Source organism: Protobothrops mucrosquamatus, unplaced genomic scaffold, assembly GCF_001527695.2.
Source record: "Protobothrops mucrosquamatus isolate PMUCROS unplaced genomic scaffold, P.Mucros_1.0 scaffold_150, whole genome shotgun sequence".
Classification (NCBI taxonomy): Eukaryota; Metazoa; Chordata; class Lepidosauria; order Squamata; family Viperidae; genus Protobothrops; species Protobothrops mucrosquamatus.
In genome coordinates this window covers 182,094-208,821 of record NW_015386226.1, presented here as the reverse complement: position 1 = coordinate 208,821, position 26,728 = coordinate 182,094, and the positions used below count along the sequence as shown (strand labels likewise).

The 26,728-nt window shown below is 43.6% G+C and overlaps 1 protein-coding gene across 1 annotated transcript in view; it reads right to left on the bottom strand.

The window, feature by feature from the left end:
• Positions 1 to 3,001: 3,001 nt before the first annotated feature.
• HMGCS2 (3-hydroxy-3-methylglutaryl-CoA synthase 2) overlaps positions 3,002 to 26,728 on the bottom strand; it is a 36,732-nt gene continuing 13,005 nt past the window's right edge. The window contains exons 4-9 of the mRNA XM_029284824.1: positions 20,409 to 20,573; positions 18,532 to 18,700; positions 8,269 to 8,439; positions 7,475 to 7,581; positions 5,011 to 5,136; positions 3,002 to 3,108 (exon numbers count right to left, since the gene is read on the bottom strand). Coding sequence (XP_029140657.1) covers positions 3,002 to 3,108; positions 5,011 to 5,136; positions 7,475 to 7,581; positions 8,269 to 8,439; positions 18,532 to 18,700; positions 20,409 to 20,573 — 845 coding nt within the window. The remainder of the gene's footprint in view (positions 3,109 to 5,010; positions 5,137 to 7,474; positions 7,582 to 8,268; positions 8,440 to 18,531; positions 18,701 to 20,408; positions 20,574 to 26,728) is intronic.

The window sequence follows — 26,728 nt, the reverse complement described above, 5'->3', positions numbered from 1 at the left end:
AGTGACATGGTCATCACCTTCGCCTTTCATTAGGCATTACTGCTTGGACAAATTCACGTCGGCCGAAGCCGCTTTCGGTAGGCGTATTTTACAACAAGTAGTCACACCGTCTGGGGGTCCGGCCACAACTGACTCCTGCCCTTAGGGACTCCGGAAGCTTTGGTATGTCCCATTGGTGGATTCTTCCGTCATCATGTTGGAGAAGGAGCGTTGGCTTACCTGAACGCCTTTTCTCAACATGATGAGGAAGAATCCACGCCCTCCCGTTTATTAGTCAGTCAGGTCCGGGTTGAGTTTTTGTTCTTGTTTCTTTTCTTTGTTGCCTGCTTGAGAGTCATCACGTCGTACGGTTGTCATTGGCTACGCCGTCTATGAAAACTGGGAGGTCCCAGACAAAGAGGAGGCGTGACAACTTGACAACTTGGTCTGATTGGGCAGTAGGACTGAAATAACCCATTGGTGGATTCTTCCTCATCATGTTGAGAAAAGGCGTTCAGGTAAGCCAACGCTCCTTCCAGAAAAACATCTACTTCTGCTTCATTGACTATGCTAAAGCCTTTGATTGTGTGGATCACAACAAATTGTGGCAAATTCTTAAAGAGATGGGAGTACCAGACCATCTTATTTGTCTCTTGAGAAACCTATATGCGGGTCAAGAAGCAACAGTGAGAACTGGACACAGAACCACTGATTGGTTCAAAATTGGGAAAGGAGTCTGGCAAGGCTGTATACTGTCGCCCTGCCTATTTAACTTATATGCAGAGCACATCATGAGAAAGGCAGGGCTAGATGAATCAAAAATTGGAATTAAGATTGCAGGGAGAAATATCAACAACTTAAGATATGCAGATGATACCACTCTAATGGCAGAAAGCGAAGATGAACAAAAGAGCCTCTTGATGCGGGTGAAGAAGGAGAGTGCAAAAGTGGGCTTGAAACTCAACATTAAGAAGACCAAGATCATGGCATCCGGCCCTCTCAATTCCTGGCAAATAGATGGAGAAGAAATGGAGGTAGTGACAGATTTTATTTTCCTGGGCTCCAAGATCACCACAGATGGGGACTGCAGCCAAGAAATAAAAGACGCTTGCTCCTGGGGAGGAAAGCTATGGCAAATCTAGATAGCATATTAAAAAGCAGAGACATCACCCTGCCAACAAAAGTGCGTATAGTCAAAGCCATGGTTTTGCAAAGTATGGCTGTGAAAATATGGACCATAAGAAAGGCTGAGCGCCAAAGAATTGAGGCCTTTGAACTATGGTGCTGGAGAAGACTCCTGCGAGTCCCTTGGACTGCAAGGCGCTCAAACCGGTCAGTCCTAGAGGAGATCAACCCTGACTGCTCTTTATAAGGCCAGATCCTGAAGTTGAAACTCAAATACTTTGGCCACCTAATGAGAAGGAAGAATTCACTGGAGAAGAGCCTAATGCTGGGAAAAATTGAGGGCAATAGAAGAAGGGGACGACAGAGAATGAGGTGGCTGGATGGAGTCACTGAAGCAGTAGGCGTGAGCTTAAATGGACTCCAGACGATGGTAGAGACAGGAAGGCCTGGAGGAACGTTGTCCATGGAGTCGCGATGGGTCAGACACGACTTCGCAACTAACAACATGATTAAGGCTGGCGATTTTATCAACACCTCTATCTTACTAAAATATATATGTAAGCCTGTATTGACCAAGCCACGGATACCAGAGGTTTACTCATAAAGACTCTGGCATATACAAGATATAGAAATGTAAGTGGAGTAAATAATATAGCTAATGAATAAAATGAATCATAAATATGCTGTATGACAGTGGGAAATATGTAATAAACCTGAATGAAGAACATCTGATTTTTGTGAAGTAAAATTGATAAAATATATGCAAGGAAGTGAAGGTATAAATCTAATTATTAATGAATGAATTAAAATATGTACCACAAAATATAAATTGGTACCATCTAGATTGTGGAAGGTGCATTTGAAAATTGGTATCTTTAGGCTGATGATAGGTTTGCTCCAGTCTATGGTAAAAATGAAAGAAGTGAAAATGAATTTGGGAAAAATCATGTAATTTTCTGAATAAATGTGATCTAATGGTGGAACCTATTCTGCTGAATAATATGAAGAATGGATATTAGCAAGATGAAAGTACAGAAAAAGCAACTGGGCCATTCAGAGATTAGAGAATCAGAATTGTGAGTAATGAGTATCTGCATATAGAAAGGGCAGTTTGTTCTTAATATGTGACTCAAACAAGTTATTTATGTATCTACATGACAGATTGTTTATGGTTAAAATGTGAAAAAATTAGCAAAGAATACAATAGTGATGAAAGTTCTAAATATGGGACAGACTCTAACCTTTTGTTACTTTCTGACAAGCCAAGTCAATTGGAAAGCCAGATTCATTTAACTACTAACTCAACAACTGCAGTGATTCACTTAACAACTGTGCCAAGAAAGGTTGTAAAATGGAGCAAAACTCACTTAAGCAACAAATGTCCTGCTTATCAACAGAAATTTTGGGCTCAATTGTGGTCGTAGGTCAAGGAGTACCTGTATTTGTAAGATTTTTCTTCACTTTTTGTTTTGATATCAAGCAGGGCAGAAGGGATACAGGCCATGTGGGAATTTTATTTTCTGATATGATATTATTCTTTATTGTACATGTCTATGAATAACCAACCATTCAACTTTTGTTTATCAGCCTATTTTGCTGCCCAACTGAACAATGCACACACAATAGCTTGAAAGAACAGTATTGATATATTCCTCTTCCAGTTACAAAAGTCTAATAGTTATGTGCTTTATTTTAAATGTTTCTGTACAGAAGGATAGGTAGACAGGCAATTACCAAACTATAACAAAATTCTCATTTCCATAAGTATTTTCGTTTTTCTTTTTGCCTGATATGGCAACTGATCCTTCCATCTGCACATCTCCCTTCTATGAAGAGTTCTTAGATCTACGGTTCAGAGTTACCAGGAAAAAAACTCATTAATGACAACTCTATATTCCTAAACTGGTTTTCGTGCATATTTCCTGCGGTTTTTTTCATCCACTTGCTCCAAGTACCAGGTTCCTGGGAACAGGTCATCCTCGGATCCATGGGGAATGTGATCAACTATGGGAAGATAGAGCAACATCAGCATGAGTCAATATGAATCAATAAAAATCAATATGAAGAGTTAGTGTTGATATCTACACTTTTTCTCAAAGCAATGCTCACTTGTCTTCCTTCTACTACGTACATTTACATTTACAATTTTCCTTCAAAAGTCCAGCAGAGATTCCTGTGCATTCCATTCTGGTGTTCAGGGATGTGTAGTCTTTTTATTCTAGGCATACTTAGCAACACCGTGTTTCCACAAAAATATAAGACTGGGTCTTATATTCTTTTTTGGACCAAAAGACCCATTAGGTCTTATTTTCAGGGGATGTTTTATTTTGCAGCTGCCTGCCTGCTCCCTCCCACCATCTGCTTGCCTGTGACCACAATGGTTTACAGGGCTTCCCAGGGCAGATGCACTTCCCAGGGCAGACACACTTTTTGCCCAGACAGAGAAATGACAGAGACTGGAAGCTTCGTCTACTTGCTAATCACTCTGTTTCAAAATGCCCCATTTGCAAGCAGACAAAACTTCCAGTCTCCATCATTTCTCCGTCCAGGTGAAAAGTGTTCTGGTTCCCATGGGGTGCTTGGAAACGGAGAGATTTGCTCTGTTCCCCATAGATGCCCAAACACTTATCGCTCAGAGGGAGACTGGAAGCTTCATCTGCTTGCAAATAGGGCGCTTTGAAACAGAGCAATTTGTCCTGTTTCAAAGTGCTCCATTTGCAAATAGATGATGCTTCCAGTCTCCCTCTGGGCAAATAGTGTGTGGCAGAGCCAGGCAGATGCAGAGGCATAGGGGGAGGCAAGTGATCCAGACATGCTGTGCAACTACCTGGCTTGCATGATGGCACTGGCAGCAGATGGAGGCAGAGGTACAGGGGGGAAGCAAGCGATGCTGACACACCACCCACTCTGTCCTCCCGTCTCTCAGCTTGCCCACCACTGCACCAGAATTGCCTGCCTCCCCCACCCCCATTCCTTTGCCGCTGCCTGCTGCCAGTACCACCGCGCAAGCCTCCTGTGATTCAGGTGGCCGCGCAGCATGTCCGGATCACCTGCCTCCCCCCAGCCTCTGCCTTCACGCTTGGGCTGGGGCTACTGCTGGACACCATCTGCCCATGTGCACTTGCCACCTCTTGTGCTGGCCACGCCCATTCCCTGAGGCTTATTTTTGGGATAGAGCTTATATTAGGCCCACCCTAAAAAATCAGGATAGGGCTTACTTTTGGGGTGGGTCTTATTTTCGTGGAAACATGGTAGTAGGGGTCAGTGACTAAAACAAGGAAGAGTAGAAATGTTTGTATCTCATGGCATGGCATGGGCATGGGGTGTCATGGCATAGGAAATCAACATGGTCAGGGCAATCCCCAAATTATCATGCAGTATAGGATTCCTGTAGAGCAGAGATGTCCTCAAAAAAGAAATTCAGTGAATATTATCAACTTGAATAGACATGAGGATATAAGAAAAAAAAATCCAAGATTCCCCCACCCTGATTTTATTTAGTATATGAAGGGCAGAAAGAATCTCCTTCAGGTTTTCAAGATTCTGCTGAGTTCCAGAATTCTTGTTGACTGTTTCAGGACTTTTCTACCTCAAAGGATCAATAGTTTATTTAACATTTCAGCCACACCTTCTGAAAGTAGGGAGGTCAATAACCACTTTTGTGATGGTATTACAATAATTTTAAGGATTGAATGAATTCCCGAAGCATCTTCAAGTATTAAGGTACTGTTTTGCCCCTTCACTCTCCTCAATTCCAAAAATGGTTCCAAATTTTGAAAGCCAATCATTGGGGAGGGCAGCAATCTCCACAGATTACCACTTTTTTCATGAATATTTTGAGAGTGGACAGATGGATGGCATTGGTGTACACAAGACAAAACTAAGACTATGTTTTCTTAAGCTCACCTGAATTATGAGTATCTTCCCTGACTTTCAGGATCTCATTAAACTTTTCAGGAGAAACACATTTCCGGGAGTCTAAGCGAATCTCTAAATCTGAAAGGCTGTATACCAGTTTCTCCAGAGGGGAGCCTGAAACAAAACATCAGATACCTTTCAGTGAGAAAGCTAGTGCTATCTTGAGACACGACAACTTCATGCTCTGGTAGGACAGTGTTTCACCCTCTTACTCAGTGTTTTTCAACTGTCAGCTTTAAGATGGTTGAATTTTGGCTCCCAGAATTCCTCAGCTGGAGTTGAAGTTCACTCATCTTAAAATTGCTAAGGTTGATAAATGCTGATTTTGCACACAGTATGAATTGAAAAGTTTGTGTTAATGTGAGGTAATATGTTTAAAAATTGTGAACATAGCTAAAAAGTTACTCTTGGAACTGAAAAACAGATACAAATACAAATACAGTGAAATTGGTGGCTGCCTTAATACTTGCAAATAGGATAGAACTCTGGATCCATTACTTAGAGGAAGGCAGTGCTCTCTTGCTTGCTTGAGGCACCCACATTTTTGTTTTCATCTAATATTAGGCTAGCTCTAAGATGCTTTCCTTGAGGCCAAGCATGGAAGAGAGGTGTTTAAGTTGTGGCAGACAAATCTTCCTTACTTTTACTAAATTGTGAAGGGGTAGGCTATAGGAATTGCTGATGCATGCTTATCATTCCCATCTTCATGAAATCATTTGCATGCTCCTACTTTTGAACTCAGTTTCTAGTTCAGGGATGTATATAGGGACTGTTGGGAATTGTAACTATAGCAAGTAAGAAATATGATTTTGATGGAGATATACAGGATGCATTTTAGTATTAAGGTGCAGAGAGGTGAAAAATATTTTGTCTACAACAAACTGGTAGTATTTGTAAGCAGCTCAGATAGATAACTTCCTAATTCACTGAAGTATAAGAAAGGGAAGAAGGTACAACAATATCAGACTTACATGATTTCATTAGTGTAGCCAATCACAATAAAAGTAGTTTTAGTTATCCTATGGAGTTGATTTTTTTGGTCTGATCTGGTAGGGCTGATTGCAGCTCAACAACACTTGGAAAATCATTGTTCTCTCCTGTCCTCCCCACTCACTTGTCATTGCTTTAAATCAGGTTTTAGTTCTTATTTTGCTATGTGCAATATGTATGGACACTTGTTTAATATCCATATGCCTGGCTGTTTCTCCTCTATGCCATGAGTCACCACCTGCTTCCAAACTCTCATCCAATACCGGTACAAACATTCAGTTCAGGTCTAGATTGCCCTACAAATAAAGAAAGCATGCAAAATACCACTGGGTTGGATTTCCTAGGCTATATCCTGTTTTCCTTAGTCAAATGCAAATTTTCCTCTATACTCAGCCTTGCTGGTATGAGTTTTCCCACCCATTTTGTGCCTTCAGCCCTTTTTCAGTACAGTCCTTGGTCATGCAAAGGCTGCTCACTCACTCCTGCCATACCATATTTCTGCCCATGCATGAGAGACTTAAGGGCAGATAAATGTTTGAGGACTTCTAAAGTATTGTGGAGTTCAGGTTTATCTATTTGCATGACCGACAAACTGCATCAATGCAACATATGTTCTGTTTGGAATATGAACATGAGGCACATTCCTATGACCGAGGGAGAAGAGGGCTAAAAAGGCTATGTGTTGTGGATACCTATTGCATTGTAACTGTAGATTCCAATTGCTGCTGGGTTAGTTTACTTCATTTTCTGTCTGTGAGTGTTATAAATTCAATTTTCTTTTCCTGCTCATTAGATGCAGTCTTTTAAAAAAGAAAACAAATCTTTTTTATCAACCAATCTTTTGGAGAAACAGAAATTGAGGATACCCTTTCCCTCTTATCGTGCATTTTTTTTGCACATAATCAATTTCATAATCACGTTTTATTAAAGAACCAGTCTACTCAATTTTATAATCTTTTAGCTCCTTTACAAAGCAGATTAAAAACTCTGCAGCTTTCCCCCCTGCTTTTTTAAATAATATGTATTTAAAAAAATACATATTGTCTTCAGTGACTAGATGACTTCTATGATACCTTTAGAAGTTTCCTGCAATTTGATAACATACTATACTGCCAGAACATATCGGAAAAATGAGATTTTGAAAAGAAAAGCATCAGGAAAAGAGGTTGGTAGTGATGAATTATGTAATCCACCAATGCAATTTCGCTGTTGGAAAACAACATTATGCATGTCCCTCCTTGGGTTAATTCTCTCATTTTATTCAATAACCCTAAATCCAGAGATGAACCCAATATAGTTTTTATTCCTTTGTCATGAAAACAAAGAAAATTAGACAATATGTACATAAAATATTATTTCTGAAACACAGTCTTTAAATGGCTTAATTCATAAGCCCATTCCAGTAGGCCAAATGTGTGGGAAGAAATGAAAAAGATTTCCTAATCCACCCTAACAGACTTACCTGGAGTAAAGTTCTGGGATGCTTTCAGGGAAAACATGCTGGCAGCCAATCCTGAACCGTAGGAGAAAACCCCAATTCTGGATCCAGCCAGCTGCTTGGCAGAATACCTGCAAAAATGTAGAGTAAATAAAGTCCCAGGGGGAAAGACCATATTTTTTCCTCCAGTAGCTTGTTTATCTGCATATTGTGTTCCTATAAAACCATTTCTTTCTGAAGATGGCAATTATAAATTGTGCTAATTCGTGCTGACATGGATGGGATGCAAAAATGTCTGGAAATCTTGAGGCCTTGATGGGGATATTCACTTTCTAATTATACTTAAATCTATTTGTTTCTCTAGAAAGAACAAAATAATGGATAAAATACACATAGAATGTCAATAACAAAAGGATAAACGATTACTATAACTCCATTTCAAGCAAAAATTTAAACTACCCAGTTCTAAACAGAGAGCAATAAACTGCTAAATCTAAATATTTGACATTGCTGTGATTTTTTTAAAAAAGGAAAAAATAAATGTTGGATATAAATATATAAAAATATAAAATATAAATATAAAAATGTTTGGATAAAAAACTACTTCATATTGTAACAATATTAGGGACCACCAATATATCTGGATGCCTTAGCCCTAACACTTATTTAGAAGAATTCATTTTCTGCAGATTTTATTAAGCAAGAAAGCCATTTAATTATTTGTTACATAACATTTATAAATGCAGCATATTGAAGAATCGAAGGGAATCATATGTTCTCACTGACTCCTGGGATGTGAGATCAGACCTACAACTTACTGGGCCAAGAGGGATGCCAGGCAGCCATAGACTGATGGGGTATACATGTTGCCATTCCGGGCAGAAAGGAAGAGCGAGGGCTGCGTTTTCTGCTTGAACAGCTCCTGGCTGGCCTTCTGAAAAGTTCTGTCCACCTCCTTACTGGAATAGGTTTCTTCCAATTTCACATTGCTGAAAGAGAGCAAGGACATCTAGTTCCTTATGAGTGAATCAGACTATATAGATAATGTTAAGTCCGGAGAATAATGGCGCTTGACACGATGCATTTCTAACAGGTCTTTATTCTCTGCTTCCAATCTACGAACAACCCGAGCAGAGGCACGCAGGCCTCTATTTATACCTTCTGATCCCCGGGCAATTCCAACCAATCACAAGGCAGTCTTTTCTCGCTTTGCGCATGCGCGCAAGGCCGGCGCCGCTCAGTCTGGTCCCGGGCAGCTTTTGCAAATGCCCGGGACTCTTGCAACGTCCCGAGCCTGCTTTTGCAGGCTCAGGACAAAACACCCCTCCCCCCTAGATGAAATAATACTGTGCCCAACATGGACGCCACCATAGTAAGGTTTTGTGTTACCAACTGTTATATTAATGTCACAAGGTGTGTGTAAGGTGTGGGGCTGTTCCGTCGTACCTGGACCCAATGTGCCCCAACCTCGTTTCCACAGAGTCAACCAGTCTGGATCTCTAATTCAAGTTATTAATATATACATGCTCACCTTACGTAATCTGCAAGGTATTTTGGAGGGCCTTTGACCCTTAGCGACCTTCTTGGACCTGGGGAGCTTGTAGTGTTTTCCCAGTTGCTTCCCACACTAGGTGAATTACCCTGTGGTTGTCTCGTGACTTCTGTTTGACTTTCCTGCCCATATCCTAAGCTCGAGAAGTCAGGACTCTGCCGTTCACTATACCTGGTTGACCTACCACCTATGGAGCTTTCCAACCCCTCTGAACTCATCTCCATGTTTCCTGATGGAGTGTGGTTTTCCTGGCTCCTTTCTGTAGTGATAGGGTCTAGGGATACCTCCCTGTTAGCCCTAATGCGTGGGGACATCCTTCTTTGAGCCATCTCTGCAAAGGACGTGTCACCCCTTTGTTTTGCCTGCTCTCTTGTATGTTGTGAGTTGTGAGTATGCTCCCAGTCATTCTCCATGTCTGGAGTATTGTTTGTGAGGTGTGGATAGTTAGTATACCTCCGGTGGGACTCCCAGGCTGGAGTGTGTGGGGGGGTGTCTGTTTGCCCCCTGCCCCATGAATTTCTACTTGAATCTCCTGTGGAACGTGGGTGTTGAGTACCCGTGTCATCCCCCACAACCATCGTTGGCTGTTGATTCTGATTCCCAGAATGCATTTCCCATTCCTCCTCCCCCCCTAGAGGAGACTGAGGAGGAACCCTAGGCGAGTCCCGCCTCACACGTAGTTGATCAATGTGGCGGCGAAGAACGTGGCCGTCTTCCAGGGACATCTCGTAGGACAGAGGCCCTGAGACCTTGCAGACCAGAGCCGGGACCCAGAGGTGTCCAGGCCCGTAGTTCCTGGCCCAGACAGGATCACCTTCACGCAGGACCCATGGTGAGTGTGGCTGAGACACCTGTGAAGCTACACGCTCCGGATGCAGCCTGTCCAATTTAGTCACGAGCCGACGACCCCAATGGAGTTCGGCTGGGCACTTACCCGTGGCAGTGCATGGAGTAGTACGATGGGCTAGAAGAAAGTCAGCCAACCTGTGATGCCAATTGCCGTAAGTCAGCTTCTTGAGGGCGTCCTTGGCGACGCGGACCATCCGTTCAGCCAGACCGTTGGTGGAAGGATGGAAAGGAGCCGAAGCAGCGTGGCGGATCATGTTGGCCTGTAGAAACCCCTGAAACTCAGTAGAAGTAAATTGAGNCAGCCGTCAGATGGCTAAGTACAGCACCCACACCGTAGGGGGAAGCATCACAAGCCAGACACACTGGCAACTGCTCATTAAAATGAGCTAACACCGCATTGGATGTAAGCAAGGCCTTAACCTCATTGAAACTGGCCTCATGGACTTTGGTCCAATGCCAACAAGCATTTTTGTCTAGAAGCCTGTGCAAAGGTTCAGCAATAGCAGCTTTATGAGGTAGAAAAGCATGATAAAAGTTCAGTAACCCCAAAAAGGCTTGCAATTCGCCCTTAGACTTGGGGCTTGGAGCCTGCTGAATAGCTTTGAGCTTAGCATCAGACGGGTGTATACCCTGCGCATCTATCCTGAAACCCAGGAAATCAGTGGAATGCACACCAATCTTACATTTGTCCTGTTTTAATTTAAGGCCTGCTCTTCGGAAACGAAGCAAAACAGCCCTTAACCTCTCTGCCAGCATTTGTGGAGAGTCTCCTGCGATGAGAACGTCATCAAAATAAGGACACACACCAGGAATACCCCTCAGGGTGTTTTCCATTACACTCTGAAAAATGCCAGGAGCGACATTCACCCCAAACTGCAACCTTTTCACCTTGAAAGCCCCACGATGGGTGACAATAGTTTGGGCCTCTGCTGCTGCATCATCAACAGGCAGCTGTTGATATGCTTGAGCCAGATCAAGCTTAGCAAAAAAATTTCCCTTCTTGAGAGAAGCCAGAATGTGGCTCACTACAGGCACAGGATAAGCATGTTGCTGTAGTGCCTTGTTTAGTGTGCACTTGTAGTCAGCACAAATACGAATGTCCCCACTTGCCTTTAAAGGCATTACAATGGGAGTTTCCTACGGGCTAGAATCTACAGGCTCTAGAATGCCTTGCTGGAGCAGCTTGTCCAGTTCAGCATCAATCTTACCCTTAAGAGCAAATGGTACTCTCCTAGGTTTAACCCTAATGGGCTGTACAGCTGGATCTAGCTTTAGTGAAACTGGAGGTCCTTTGTAGGACCCTAGCTCAGAACTGAAAACATCTGCAAACTCCTTGCATACATCTGCAAGGGTCTCTGTTTGCAACTTGTGTAGCCCTGTTACTTATATTCCCAAGGCCTCAAACCAATCGAGTCCAATGAGACTCGTTCGCTCACCCCCCCACAACCAGCACGTCTAAGGGGCCTGAAAAATTCTTATACTGTACCTTAAGGGTGGCCTCCCCCTTAACGCACACTTGAGAATTTTGAAAATCCGTAAGGATTACATTAGAAGGCCTTAACGAAACTCGCTGGCCACTGCTGCTGCAGATTTTGTGAAATGTGTTGAGGGAAATTATGGATAGGGCAGACCCCGTGTCAAGTTTCATCGACAATGGCACTCCCTGCAATTTCACTTTAAGGGATAATTTCTTTTTAAGGGGTTTGTGTGTGCCTATTCTTAAAATGTTTCTGCGTGTTGCACAGAACCCCACCCTGTTTTGACTGGGCACCCTGGTACCTTTCAGATTCAATTCTTCCTTCGGTTGTACCTTCTGTCGACCCAGGCAGACTGCAGCGATGTGGCCTTTCTTTCCGCACGCTCGGCAAATGGCGGAACGGAACCGACATTCCGTTCGCTTGTGGCGACCACCGCATCCGAGGCAACGAAGCTCAGCTGGGCCCTTGTCCTGACGATCTTTGGACCTCCTTCCAGCTGCTTGGTAAAGCTTGTCCACCTCTTCTTCAGGATCTTCTTCCGAATCCTCTCGCACGTCTTCCTTGTGGATGGTGGCGGTCTCTGGAGTGCTTCGATTAGGCCGCATGTTCTTGACCGCCCCACCTGCAGCTTCTTCTGCTGAAACCTCTCGCAGAGCATCTTGGAAAGAGACATCTTCCTTAGCGAACAGCTTCTGCTGTAAGTCTCTGTTCCTCAGTCTGCACACAAAACGATCACGCAGTCTTTCCTCTAAGTCCTTGAAGTCACACGGTTTAGCTGCTCTTCTCAAAGCTGCAATGTATTCTTTTGCTGATTCCCCAGCTCACTGATCCCTCAGTTCAAATGTGTGCCTCCAAGCAATGACAGATTGCTTAGGCTGGAAGTGTTCCTTCAAAACTTTCTTCAGATCGGAGTATGACACCGTTTCCAGCGAGGCCGGGGCGAATAGGTTCTCGGTGATCTCAAAGGCGTCTTGCCCACAAACGCACAACATTGTGGCAGCCTTTAGGCCTTCCTCCATTATCTGGTTTACGCGGAAGTAAGTCTCGACTCTTGCAACATAAGATTCCCACTTCTTGGGGTGAGAGACATCGAATTCCGCTAAACGCCCAATTTTCGCCATGATCGAGGAACAGGGTTTTCTTCAGCCGCACGCACCCTCCAGCGATTCCGTACTGGCAGGATAAACGCTGACTTCAACGCCGTCGTTCCTCTTCAGGACTTCTTTGGGTGAGTCTTCAAGCTTCCCTAGCTATATAGACTGGATCCCACCTTCGTCGCCAGTGTTAAGTCCGGAGAATAATGGCGCTTGACACGATGCATTTCTAACAGGTCTTTATTCTCTGCTTCCAATCTATGAACAACCCGAGCAGAGGCACGCAGGCCTCTATTTATACCTTCTGATCCCCAGGCAATTCCAACCAATCACAAGGCGGTCTTTTCCCGCCTTGCGCATGTGCGCAAGGCCGGCGCCGCTCAGTCTGGTCCCGGGCAGCTTTTGCAAATGCCCGGGACTCTTGCAACGTCCCAAGCCTGCTTTTGCAGGCTCAGGACACAACAGATAGATACTATGTATGGTGTTTTTAAAAATTATTTTTTAACTTAAGTTACAATAATGAACATTTCCCATTATATCAGATACTGATATTTTTTGTTAAAAAGGAAAATATTTTATCTCAATAAAGAATTATGCGCCATGATTTTTAATTATAACTTTGTCCCATTAAAGAATGCATTAATACCAAATTGCCTGATCATACCATTTAATTTCAAAAACAGGTTTTACTAAGAAATTGAGACAAAGTTATTGATTATTTACCATAGTTTCGAGGTCTGCTTTTATCCATTAGCTTTGATTTCTGACAAAAAAGTCAGATTTAATGACTTGTTAAATAACATACATGCATTATTTAATCTATTTCTAGCAGTATCATTTTTCTTACTAACTTATTTCATTATTATTTCAGGATTTAATTGGAACTCCCAGTCTGTGATTTTCTTAATAATGTTTTTAAATCTGTAGATGATAAATGTCAACAGGGCAGTACAACTGTGATCCCTCACATATTCAAAGTGTCATGAGAGAATACTGAGAACTTGTACTCTGAAATCCTACTTTCTCATTTTTGGATTATTGAATATTAGATAATATCTCAATATTTTGAAAAACAATCTCTTACCGAATAAATATTTATTATTTATTTATTCCTTTCCCTGTTCCCTCAAATTCCACATTTCCAGCTCTGAGGACCAGCAGAGGGGAGGATGGTTTTGCTTAGGCAACCTAATTCTGTGCATGCGCAAATGGAGTTTTGAGCACTCGTCCACCACTTGCATGGCCTAGTTTCCAAACAGGCCACAGACTGATAGTGGTCCACAAACCAGTAGTTGGGGACCCCTGCTTTAGAGGCTTGACAGTCTAAACACTGTAATAGGGCAGGCTTCTGAGTGGCCCAACTTACAAAGATAAGATAAGATAAGATAAGATAACCTTTATTGTCATTTTTATACTGTGGGCACAATGGCACACATCAAAAATGAAATTTAGTTGCCCGCTCTCAAAGTGAAACACATACATGACACACACCTAAACATACTATGAACAACATATGTATAGACCCACATCCCTACATATATATAGCAAATAAATATTAAATATTGTCCATCTTGAATATATAACGGAAGGAGGAAGCTTGAGAGTTTGCAAGGTTAATGCTGTATGGAATGAAACTCTGGCTGAATCTGGATATTCTGCTTCGGATACCACGAAGCCTCCTCCCAGAAGGGAACAAGGCAAACAGGTGTAGTGTCCCAGATAATCTTATGGACCCTGCTCAAGCAGTGCTTCTGTGCTATGTCCTGGATGGGAGGGAGGGAACTGCCAATGATCTTTTTGGCCATTCTCACCACTCTCTACATCGCCTTCCTTTCTGAAACAGTGATGCCTCCAAACCAGACTGTGATGCTGTATGACAGGATGCTCTCGATTGTCCCCCTGTAGAAAATGGTCAGGACAGGGGAAGGAAGATGTGCTTTTCTCATGCAGCGCAGAAAATGCAGGCGCTGCTGTGCCCGCTTCACCAGTTTCTCACTGTTGAGCGACCAAGTCAGCCTACTCGTTAGCTGCACACCCAGGAATTTGATGCTAGTAACCATCTCCACAGGTGAATCATTTATGCACAGAGAAGTGTGGCTGTGCCTGCCTTTTCTGAAATCTTTGGTTTTTCCAGTATTTAAAACTAGGCTATCTTCCTTACACCAGTTCACCAACCCTTCAACCTCCTTGCGGTAAGCTTCCACCTTGTCATCCTGAATAAGGCCCACTACTGTTGTATCATCTGCAAACTTCACAATATGGTTGGTGGCAAACCTAGCACAACAGTCATGGGTCAACAGGATGAACAGCAGCGGACTTAAGACACAGCCCTGAGGAGAACCTGTGCTCAAGAAAATGGTATTAGAGGTATTTGTTCCAACTCGCAGATATTGGGGCCTGTTGGTAAGAAAATCAAGAATCCAGTTGCACAAAGGAGTGTTTAAGCCTAAAAGGCCCAGTTTGTCTACTAGATGCTGGGGAATGATTGTGTTAAACGCCAAACTGAAGTCGACAAACAGCAAATGCACATGAGTATTTCTTTCCTCTAAGTGCTTCAGGCTCAGATGGAGAACGGAAGAAATAGCATCCTCCATAGAGCGATTTGGTTGGTAGGCAAACTGAAGCGGGTCAAAAGCTGGCGGGAGGCTAGATACAATAGTGTCCTTTATCAGCTTCTCAAAGCATTTCATGATGGTGAATGTCAGTGCAACCGGACGGTAATCATTGAGGCCTGTAATTGTGGACATTTTTGGCACTGGCAAGATGATGGCCATCTTAAAACATGATGGGACCACTGCCTGCTGCAATGAGAGGTTGAAAATATCTGTGAGAACACAAGCCAGCTCTCCTGCACATTCCCTGAGGACACGTCCAGGGATGTTATCTGGGCCTGCTGCTTTCCGAATGTTAACTGTCTGCAGTGTATTCCGGACAGAGGTGACATCAAAGCTTGGCACTTGCTCATCAGGATGGGGCACGACGTTCCTAGTAGGAGTGCTATTTGATGCCTCAAATCTACCAAAAAATGCATTCAGTTTGTTTAGGACACGGGTCGGCAACCCGCGGCTCCGGAGCTGCATGCGGCTCTTTGAGCCACCTCCTGTGGCTCCGGAGCCTGCTCCGCCATTTGCAGAGAGAGAGAGAGACAGAGACAGAGAGGCACTTGCACTTCCCTTCTCTCTCTCTCTCTCTCTCTCTCTCTCTCTCTCTCTCTCTCTCTCTCTCTCTCTCTCTCTCTCTCTCTCTCTCTCTCTCTCTCTCTCATGGGACTTGCCTCCTCACAGGGCTCCTGATTGGCCCTGCGCCTGGGTGCCTCACCCCCCAGGAGAAGGGCAGCCAGGAAATCCCTTTCCCAGGCTGGCTCAGTCCGAGGCGCACACGGCCGGGGAGCCGCGCGGGGAAGCCCCGGGATCCCCCCAGGGAGCGGCCCACCGAAGCCTCCGCTAGCATGGGAGGCTCCAGCATCGCTGGTGGACAGAGCTGACCGGTCGGCAGGCCATTGTAGTGGTTCCGGCCCAAAGACGCCAGCGGCGCAGAAGGTGGCCAGCTCGACTGCCCAGGGAGCGGCCCAGGGACGGCCTGGGGAACAATGCCATCGCTGGCTGCTGCCCCAGCCAGGACTCCACGCTGCCCAGGCTCGCCCTCTGCCCATGGGATGTAGCCACAGCACCGCTGGGGTGGCTAGTGCCACAACAGGCCTTCCCTGGACAACGGCGGTGGTGGCGAGCGCTGCTCTGGGGTTCCCCGGGCGGCATAGCAGAGGCGGCCGTGGGGGCGGCGGCGGTAGGCAGGATGCACAGTGTGTCGGGCAAAAGGCTTTCCAGGCTCTTGTTGGCCTGCTGGCAGCGCAGTGCCACCTGGGCGGCCATGACGCGCTGCCACTCTTGTGGCCCTTCAGCCATGAGAGCATGCCGTGGTTGCGGCAGCGCATGCACTTGGGCGTCTGCTGCAGGGGCACCTGGGCCGGCTGAGGCACCGGGCCACCCATGTACAGGTACGGGGAGCCGTAGCTGTTCATGGCGTCCTCTCACCGCAGCCACTAGATCCGCCTCACTCGCGCCAGGGCCATGCTCGTCCAAACGCGGTGGTGCTTCCCTGGCTTTCTTGGTGCCGAACCAGGCACTGAACTTGCCCTCAGCACATGTGCAAGTTGGCTGACGGCTCCCTCGCTTGCCTTCCCCACCTCTCAGGCCGGTCTGTGGTGCCCTGGGTGCCTTTTAGCGCCTTCTGCTGCCTCCTGCCCCCCTCCCCACCCCTTCGGCACTGGCCGTCCACTCGCCCCCCCCTCCCAGCTCAAGAGCGGAGGCCCTGACCGTCTTTTATGCTGGCCAGCCCGGCATTCACACGACAACGTGGGGCGGGACGGGCGAGAGAGACGCACCTTCCCAGCCCGGTGCAAACGCCTGCAGTCCAGGTGGGCATGGAGGTCGGGAGGGGGAGAGGCCGGCTGGATGCTCTTGCGAGGTCCCACTTGGCCCTGGTATTGCCTGCGCTATGCCAGCCGTCCCCAGTGCTGCTCAGCTGAGCGCCCACAGAGTCCGGATCATGCCGAGCGGAGGGGCTCAGCAGGGCATGGGGGGGCACAGAGGAGCTGCCCCCAAGTGCTAGGGCGGAGGAGGGGACCCCAGTCATTTGCCAGAGTCCCAGTATGTCTTGCTGGGCATGGACCTGATAAGTTTGTTCACCAGGGTCCTGACTGGAAGAGGGGAGGTTCTGGGCCGGGCTCGCTCTCTGTCTCTCTCTGAGCATGATTGCAAGCTCACTGCCTGCCCAGGGAGGGGAGAGCTTAATAGGGGCGCAGGGGAGGGCGCTCAGCCTGGCTGCTGCGCCTGGGCACCAGAGCTGCTACCCTCTTCATGGCAGCGGCATCGCCTTCCATGCTGGTCCCATCACAAGCTAGGCACGCTCCCGCACGCTCCCGGGAAGGATGGGAAAAGGGGTGGGCAGTGCCGGTGTTGGGGTGGGGGGAGCGAGTTGGGGGAGGAAGAAGGGATCCGTGGGGGTGGGGAGTGTGGGAGGAAGAGTCGGAATCCAAGATGCTCAAATCTGGGTGGGCTCCCAGCAAACGCGCGCTGAAGAAGTGAGGCGAGAAGGAAGAGAGGAAGAGAAACAGCGGGTGGCGGGGAAGCGCCCCATTTCTTCTTCTGGTGCAAACTCTGTGCTGAAGCCAGAATGGGGGGGATGAGGAGGAAGAGGAAGAGTGGCGATTGATGAACTGTGCCAGCCAATCTCTTTGGGGGAGGGGGCGCAGGATGGAGAGGGCAGCTTATCTTGGAAAGGGAGAGAGGGAGAGAAAGAGAGAGAGAGGGGAGAGAGGGAGAGGAGAGACAGACCCTTTTGACATCTAAAATGAAGATAATAGTGCATATATCCTTTTTTACCTTTATTGTATATATATATATATATATATATACATACATACACACACACACACACACTAAGGTAAAAAAGGATATATGCAGTGTTATCTTCATTTTAGATATCAAAAGGGTTTTGCGGCTCCCAGTGTTTTGTTTTCGGTTGGAAACGGATCCAAGTGGCTCTTTGAGTGTTTTGGGTTGCCTATCCCTGGTTTAGGAAGTCTGTGTCATCCTTGCATCTCGATGGAGCCACCTTGTAATCCGTAATGGCCTGGATCCCTTGCCACATTCGCCTGGTGTTTGTTGGGTCCTGAAAAAAGTTCTGAATTTTCTGGCAATGGACTTGCTTTGCACCTTTTATGGCACTTTTCAGATTTGTTTTGGCTGTTCTAAGTTCTAAGATTTGTTCATACTAAATGGATCTGCTACAGGAGACTTAAATGGGGAACTAATTCTATGAATTAATGGGGAATTACAAAGGAATAAATGCAGTTGATTATTTTAAGATTCCACAAATTTACGCTCATCACCTATTTCTCTGTAGGAAATCACTCAGGTAGTGATCATTTTCTAAAATTTGCTGTCTAAATCCTAAAGTAGCTATTAAATTTAGTTTTAGTTCACTGTTCCCCCCCCACACACACAAGAAGACATCCCATTAAAAGGCACCTCTCATTAAAAGGTTTGTGAATTTCCTTTTATATATATATATAGAATTGGAGAAGGGATTCTTATAGCCTTCACTGACCTGAAATCCTTGAGCCCTTTGTAGATTCCACTGTCTGTGTCTGATTTGGGAGTTGCAAGGAAGTCATTCAAAAAGATCCGTGCAAAAGACTTCTGCACCAGCTTACAGAATGGCGTGTGGAAGATCATGAACTGGAAATCTTCCAGAGTACAGAGCTTGCTTATCCCAGCTGCTCAAGTAAAATAATTTAAAGAATAAGAAATAGAAATAACTTGGCAAATACACCCCAAAAGAAGGGTGTTTTATAAAACAGATACAGAAAATCTCCTCCCCATCAGCCCTTCAAACTTCTTCTGTAGACCATGCTCCTCTCTGTAAGAAGCCCTTACCTCTGCAACCCATCACCTGCTGCATATCCATCAACATTTCCTGCAATTATGCATAATATTAAAAAAATTGAATTATTTACTATAAATAAACCCTTGCCTTTCCTCTTGAGCCACTAACTGAGGAGGGATGGTAGGGGGAAGGCGGGCTCTGGCACGTGCCCACCCCTCGCCGCATCATCCTGCATGACCCCCGGCCACTCGCCATCTCCCTTCCACAGCGCAACATCTGCTGGGGCGGCGGTGGGCCAGGGGCGCACAGAGGATGATGCGGAGTGGCAGCAACAAAGGGTGGGCACACACCAGAGCCCGCCTTCCCTCACTGCTGCCCCCAGCAGCACAAGGATGGGTGACACAGCTGTTGCTGACTGGGCCTGGCGATGCAGGGATTGCGGCTGCAACCTCCTGCCCAGCCCCATGCATTACCCAGGCACTGCTGCCCCATGAGGCTGGGCAGCCAGTGCGTGAGATCCGCTGCCTCATCTGGCTGCTAAGGTGGGGCTGGCTGTGGACAGTGGGCAGGTGAGGTGGCTCGAGACCCCCGGCCACCCTTCCTGCTTCCCTGCATCGCCAGCCAATTGAGGGGTACGGAGCAGCAGGATCAGCAGCAGTAGCTGCCCCTGTCAGAGCCACTGAGTGGACGAGGCCCAGGCCAGGCAAGGGCCCCCTTCTGGCTGTCCCCGGGCTGTCTCCACCTGCACCAATGGGGCTCCATGGCTGGTTCGCCATGATGCAGGACAGTGCCTCTTATGTTTTTGATTACAAGTGGTACCTTCCTTGACCACACGGTCTCCCTGAAAGCTATCAGTTCTAACATCGGAAACAGGCGGTTGGAGAAAAAATTATAGGTCACCATTTGATACCTGCCTTCTTCCTATGGAACCAAAGTTAGCGGGCGGGTGGCTGAAGAGAGGGATAGTCCAAGTTCTGCCTGCTTTATTATGGGGCAGGCTATTAACAGGCAGCCTGCTCCATTTCAATAAAAAAACCTTTTTAAATTTTTAATTTAATGGAGCGGGCTGCCTGTTAATAGATTGCTGCGTAATAAAGCAGGCAGAACTGCAACTGTCCCTCTCTTCAACCAGTCGCCCGCTAACTCACTGAGGCCCCATGTGGCCAGATGCATCCCAGCACGGCTGGTTTCCCTCCCCTCCCCCAGTCCCAGCCCTCCTGGCCTCGCATACTGTCCTTTTCCAGGGCATGACCCACTGCAGCACCTCCTTAGCTGTTGGCTGGCTGTCCAGCTCAGAGGCGGCTCCTCCAAACTGCTGGCAGCGGACAAGGCGGGGCTTGCTTTTCATTTTCTCCTCCGGATGGCTTCACTTGCCCACCCACCCTCTTCCCTTTCACTCCCCTTCCGAGCCCTCTTCAAAGCTCTTGCCCACACAGCCACCAAAGCGGCAGGTGGAGCGCTGGAGCTGGAAAGCATATTTCCTTTTCACATCTTAAGTACAACTTCCATGCAATACATACTTCTATAAAGAGATCAGCATATAAGAGGATGAGGAAAAATAGGGGAAAGCTTAGCTTTAACTTTCCAGACATACAGACCTTTTTGCCACTGGTTTTCAATTTTCTTTCGATATGTGGCATAGCACTGATCAAGAGCCTGGAAATAGCACTGAATGGAAAGTGGTCCATCTACTATAGGATACTCTGAAGCCAGGTCTGGTTTATAGAAGTCATAGACATGCTCCATGTGGGTTCCTCGGACACCTGAATAGGAAGATGATACCATAGACTTGATAATCTGTCATAGAAACATGATCTTCTTTATGCTACGACAATTGAAGTTGTGACAGACATTTAGTAATTAACTGAGTGATTTATATGGCTGGTCATCTCACTAAGCAATTTCCACTAAGCATATGATTCTTCCAAGAAGATTCTGATTTCTCCTGCTTATAAAATTGGAGAGCCCCTCAAGTGTGAATGATGTATTCAATGTGAATGATATTTATAACAATTAATGCAATAAATAACCCACATTGAGACTTTCATATCTCAATCTCACTTAATTTCAGATGCCTCCTTCCCTAAGGTCCTGGTGAGGGGCATGTTGCATTATTTCCCAATGCTTTCCTTTCCAAGGTCCATTCCCACAAACTGACACATACTGCTGCTATCTCCTCCATATGAATCTGTCTTCTATTGAATAAGATCATTCCACCATCTAGAATAAATATTGGGCTCAGTGAGAGTATGATACAATGTACTAAGGAAGTGGATTCCCAGAGGGACATTACAGAAGAGTAAGAAGCAGCTCACTCCAGACATTTTGTGTGTGAGAAAGATGGTGAAGACAGCCCCTCACTAATAGTTGACAGAATATATTGTAGATGCAGATAGTAGAATGCTTAGTCTGGCAACATTTTGTCTATAGATATGAAACAATAAAGAACTCAGCTGGGAAGAAACACCATATGTCTTTCTTGGTTTTGGGCCTGACTACTGGTGAATTAAAACAACCGCATCATCCTGACCAGAGAGAAGGCCAGTAGTCAGGTGGGTTACCTGTTTGGAGAAATATTTTATAACTTCTGAAAGGGATTGTGACCCCTCTAAAGTTCAAAATCTAGGGCACTTCCTGAATCTATTATTGTAATTAATTGATGGCCTATATAGCTTCTATAGTGAATTGTCAGCTTATAGTGGGGACCAGTTATCGTCTGTCCTGAATAAGCCACCCTTGCTCCGGAATCTTCTAGGATCACCTGCTATAATGAATTGCCCATGTTGTTGTTAATTGCGAAGTCGTGTCCGACCCATCGCGACCCCATGGACAACGTTCCTCCAGGTCTTCCTGTCCTCTACCATCTTCTGGAGTTCATATAAGTTCACGCCTACTGCTTCAGTGACTCCATCCAGCCACCTCATTCTCTGTAGTCCCCTTCTTCTATTGCCCTCAATCTTTCCCAGCATTAAGCCCTTCTCCACTGAGTCCTTCCTTCTCATTAGGTGGCCAAAGTATTTGAGTTTCAACTTCAGGATCTGGCCTTCTAAAGAGCAGTCTGGCCTTCTAAAGAATTGCCCATAGTGATGCTATTAAAGATGGATAAAAACTTCAGTTGATTAAAACAAAAACTGAGTTAAGTTACTGTAATTAAATATAGTATGTTCTGATTATTTGATTACATATCTCACCATCACTGAAAAATGATCAGTTTTTGAGTATAAAAACTGATGATTCTTCCCTTTAAAGTTCTACCTGGGCTTAGAAGCCCATCCTGGTAACACTGGTTATAACAATTTTATAACAAGGATTTAATGGTTGTTCTAAGCAGACTTTTCCATGCAGAATTCAAAAATGAAATCAATATTTTTTTTTATCAGGCTTAGTTTTGCTGTGGCTTCATGTTCATTTTACTCAGTTTATTTTTAAAAAAATATATTTTATTGATTTTTTACAATAAAAATCTTTTTTTTAAATATATTTTATTAATTTTTTACAATAACAATCTTTAGTGCTTCATGAACAGTGTGTTGTCTGGGTTCATATATTTAAAACAATCAATAATAATTTCTACAATTAATCAATGTTAATAATATACTTCTTGATCCTCTCTTCTTTCTATAATATTCTCCTTTTGTCTACATTAAATAAATATAATTCTTAATATTTTCAGTACAAACCAAGTTGAATATAAACTTTTTTTTAGTATTTATGCATATAATAATATCAACATATAACATGTTTTTAATCAGCTTATTTTCATTCTATTTATAAAAAATCATCTTATTAAATCATTATATGTCCTGTTTTCAAGATTCTTATTGAAGCTTAATTTCCCCTCAGTATTCAAACCACTCTTATCAGTCATATCAGTGTGTGTGTGTGTTATTGGGGACAAAAAAGACAAAGCAAGTAAAATATCAGGTTTTTGTCTCCCACATTTTTGTCTCCCATGTTTTTTTGTCTCCCACTTTCATCTGACAGCCCTTTAATCCATTTTATTTGTTCTTTTTTATCCTCATATTTGTTTTGAGGTTCTGGAGGATAAGTTATCTTTATTATAGTAAGGTTTTCAGATTTTTTTTTTGTATTAAATTGTAGTTTTCTTCATTTGTATCTTTTCTATTTAATTTATTTTAAATTTCATTTAATTTATATTCTGTTGTCTGATTTGTTTATTCATTCTTTGTTGTCATTTTTTGAGTTTCATTTAGTTGTAGGTTTAAGTTAGAGATATGTTCGTTTATATTGTCAAACTGATTTCTAATCTCATCATGGTTTGAAACAATTATCGTTTGAATCTGTCGCAGCATTGTGTATATTTTCTCCTGGAATGTATTATTGTCTTGAGTCATTGTTCCTGCAGATCTTTGTAGCTCCAAACTGGGTTCTTCAGGAAGAGGTGTTAAGTATGGTTTTATATTACTTTTAGATAAGTATATAATATCCATTTTATCTCTCCCCTCTAAGTAGTTTACCATCGGTGTCATAGTCTTTTTAATTAGTTTTATCAAGCCAATCCATCTTAAAATCCAAACAGCCAAATCTTATGTAGTTCTTGTCTTTATATAATAGTTTTATAATCCAGTACATTTCCAATTTTCAAGGCACCACTGAAAACAATATTTTGTGGCAGTTTTTTTTTCAGGGGTCTTATAATTATCGGCCAGTCAGGATTCAGTTCAAAGTATTTGACATTTTCCAGTAATTTCTCCTTTAGAAGATTAGCCAAAAACCAAAATTTTTCTTTCTTTGCAAACAGTTCTTAGGTTAAAATTTAAGAATGCAGTTCAGTGTGTTTATAATCCCAAAAGGTCAGCAGTTTCTAAACATATGTAGTTTCACTCAGTAGTAGATAACTCAATGCTTTGTTCCCAGCTGTTTTTTTGCTGTTTCTAGGCGTCTTACCAAATTCTAGGTCAGTGCTGCTATAGTTTTCTCTAATCCCCCACTAAATGTCACTGTTCATTTTTCAACTTTTTTTGTTCTTCTTTTTTGTTCTTCTTTTTTATATATATAATTTCATCAATGCTTTTTCAGATATACAGTTTTAACAATTTTCTTAGCTTTCAAATTTATCCAAACTGTGGTAATGTTTATTCCCCAAAGAGTTTAATTCACCGCTTCTGTCTATAGGAGGGTGAGGCAATCCCCCCCCCTTCTCACTTTGGGAGACTTTTTGCTTCTTGGGGATCTTTTCCAGAAAATTAGGTATAAGATAGGAGAGAGAAGATCAAATTCCTCACCCAGTTTCAAGCACGCTGTTCACTGTTGTGCTGGTTAGTGCCTTTGGACTTCTGCTGCAAGTAGCTTGGGCTGGTCAGTGAGGTGTGGCCAGCCTTTCTCCTGTCGGGTTAGAAGGCTTTCCCCAAACCAAAGGAAAAGACTGCTGTTGTTCCAGAGTCGTTGGGGCACCCTTCTTTCTTTGCCGCCTCTCCAGGGCAACTTAGACCCATTTAGGGTCCCTTGGCAGGGCAAAACTAGCCGCGGAGTATGGAGGTCTGCGATCCCACAACCGGTGCTATGGTGCAAGATTGGAAGTCTACAATAGCAATTTTTAGTGCTTGGTAAACAACATGTTGTCTGGGTTCCTATATTTAACAACAATCAATAATAATTACTTTCTATGATTTCATAATCAACATACTAATTAGAAATACATTTCCTTGATCTTCTCTTCTTCCAATAGTATTCTCCTTTTACCAACATTGAGCAAATATTGTTCTTAGTACTTTCGATACATACAAAGTTGAATATAAACATTTTTCTCATATTTATACAAATAACAATAACATCAGTGTGTGTCGTCTTTTCTAATCAGCTTATGTTACAGTTGCATTTGCAAAACATCATCTTATGTAAATCACTATAGGTCCTGTTTTCAGAATTCTTATTTAAGCTTAATTTCCCCTCAGTATTCAAAACATTTCTTGTCAGTTATAATTTTCTCAAAATTGATTACATTTAAATATCCAAAACATTTCGTTCACTTAAACCATCCCAATACTTTTACCTTTCCCATTTCATAAAAAATAGTATACTACTTATAAATCACATCTCTCTTACTATAGGACCCATTCATATCCAAAATTTAACTATTCTTTTAACCATATTCAAACAAGTGTTTAGTCATATAGTACTTCATCTGGTAGGTCAAATCATCTCTCTTAAGTCTGGCTCTCACCTTCTTCATTTGCCAAGCAGCACTGCCAAGTCAGTGTGTTCAGCTTGCCAGAGGATTCTTCCTATATTTTTATGAGTGTTGTTAAGAAGAGAAAGACAAATTGAGTAAAGCGCTTTTGAGGGGGAGTTTTGCCCATTTATATTCATTAAGAAGCTTCCACTTTCTTTCTCCCTCGATTTCTCTTTTCATTTTTTGTCTCCCAAACTCTAGTGGTTCTCCTGACAGCTCTATAATCCATTTTATCAGATCTTCTTTCTTATCCTTAGGTTTGTTTTGAAGTCCTGAAAAATACAATGTCTTTTCCATTTCCAATATTATAGCAGAGTCTTGCAGATTTTTCTTTGTCTATGTTAAGCTGTAATTTTCTTCATTTGTAGCCTCTATCTTTGGGTCATTTTCCTCTGGTTTTTGTTCTATTGTCTGATTTATTTTTTCATTTTTGTCATCATTTTCTGAGAGTTTTTAAGTGTGAGCTTAGATCAAGAATGTGCTCATTTATATCATCAAAATTATTTTTAATCTCATCATGATTTGAAACAATTGTCATTTGAATTAGTTGCAACATAGCATGCATTTCCTCCTGGAAGACATTTGTCTTGTCTTGAAGTATTACTCTTACAGGTCTCTGATGTTCCAGACTGGGGATTTTGGAAAAGAATATTGAGTGTGGTTTCCTACCACTTTTAGTTAGGTATGCAACCTCCATTTTCATCAAACCAACCAGTCTTAAGTTCCAAACACCAAAGTCTTATATAGTTCTTATCTTTATGTATGGCCTTTATAGTCCAATGTGTTTCCAATTGTCAGTCCACCACTAACAGCAATATTTTATAACGGTTCTTCTGCTCAGGGGTCCTACAATTATTAATCAGCCAAATTTGCAGTTCAAAATATTCAACCACTTAAAAACAATCCAATAGTTTTCCCTCTAGAAGAATAGCCAAAAAGTCAAGGTTTTTCTTTCTCTGCAAACAATTCTTGAACTTAAAGATCACAGCTCAATAAGTGTTTATAATCCAAGAAGTTCAGCAGTTTTTATTGTAATTGTAATTTATTGTAATTGTAATCTCATTCTGCAATAAATAGCCCAGTGTATTTTCTTTCCTCTGCTCCCAGCTGTTCTCTATTTAGCTAAGAGTCACTGAGTATCAAAGGAACAAGTTGTTCTCTGTTTCTAGGCGTCTTGCCAATTTCTGAGCCAAGGCAGCTGTAGTTCTATACTCTGATCCACCATTAGATGTCAGTAACTATTTATTTTCCAACTTTTAAAATGGAAAATTATTTTCTTGTAATTTTATCAATATTCTTTCAAATGGAAAATCTTAACAATTTCCATAATTTTCAGTTTTATCCAGATTGTAGATTTATATTAATCCATTTCAATGTATTTCTGTCCCCCATAAAAATTAAACCGCTGCTTCCATCCATGGAAGGATAGGGTTATAATCCCCTTCCTTCTCACTTTCAGAGGATTTTTTTCTTCTTGGGGATCTTTTCCAGGAAATCAGTCTCAAAATAGAGAAGAGAAGATGGATATTCTCACCCAGTTCCAAACACGTTTGTCACGCCCTACCAGGCGTGCCATCCGCGAGCGGGGTGTGGGAGCCCGCCCGGGGAGGCCAGCCGCCGCCGCCAAACCGTCCGGGGGAGCCGGCCACCCAGCCCGCCCGGGGAGGCCAGCCGCCGCCGCCAAACCGTCCGGGGGAGCCGGACGCCCAGCCGAACCGCCGCTAC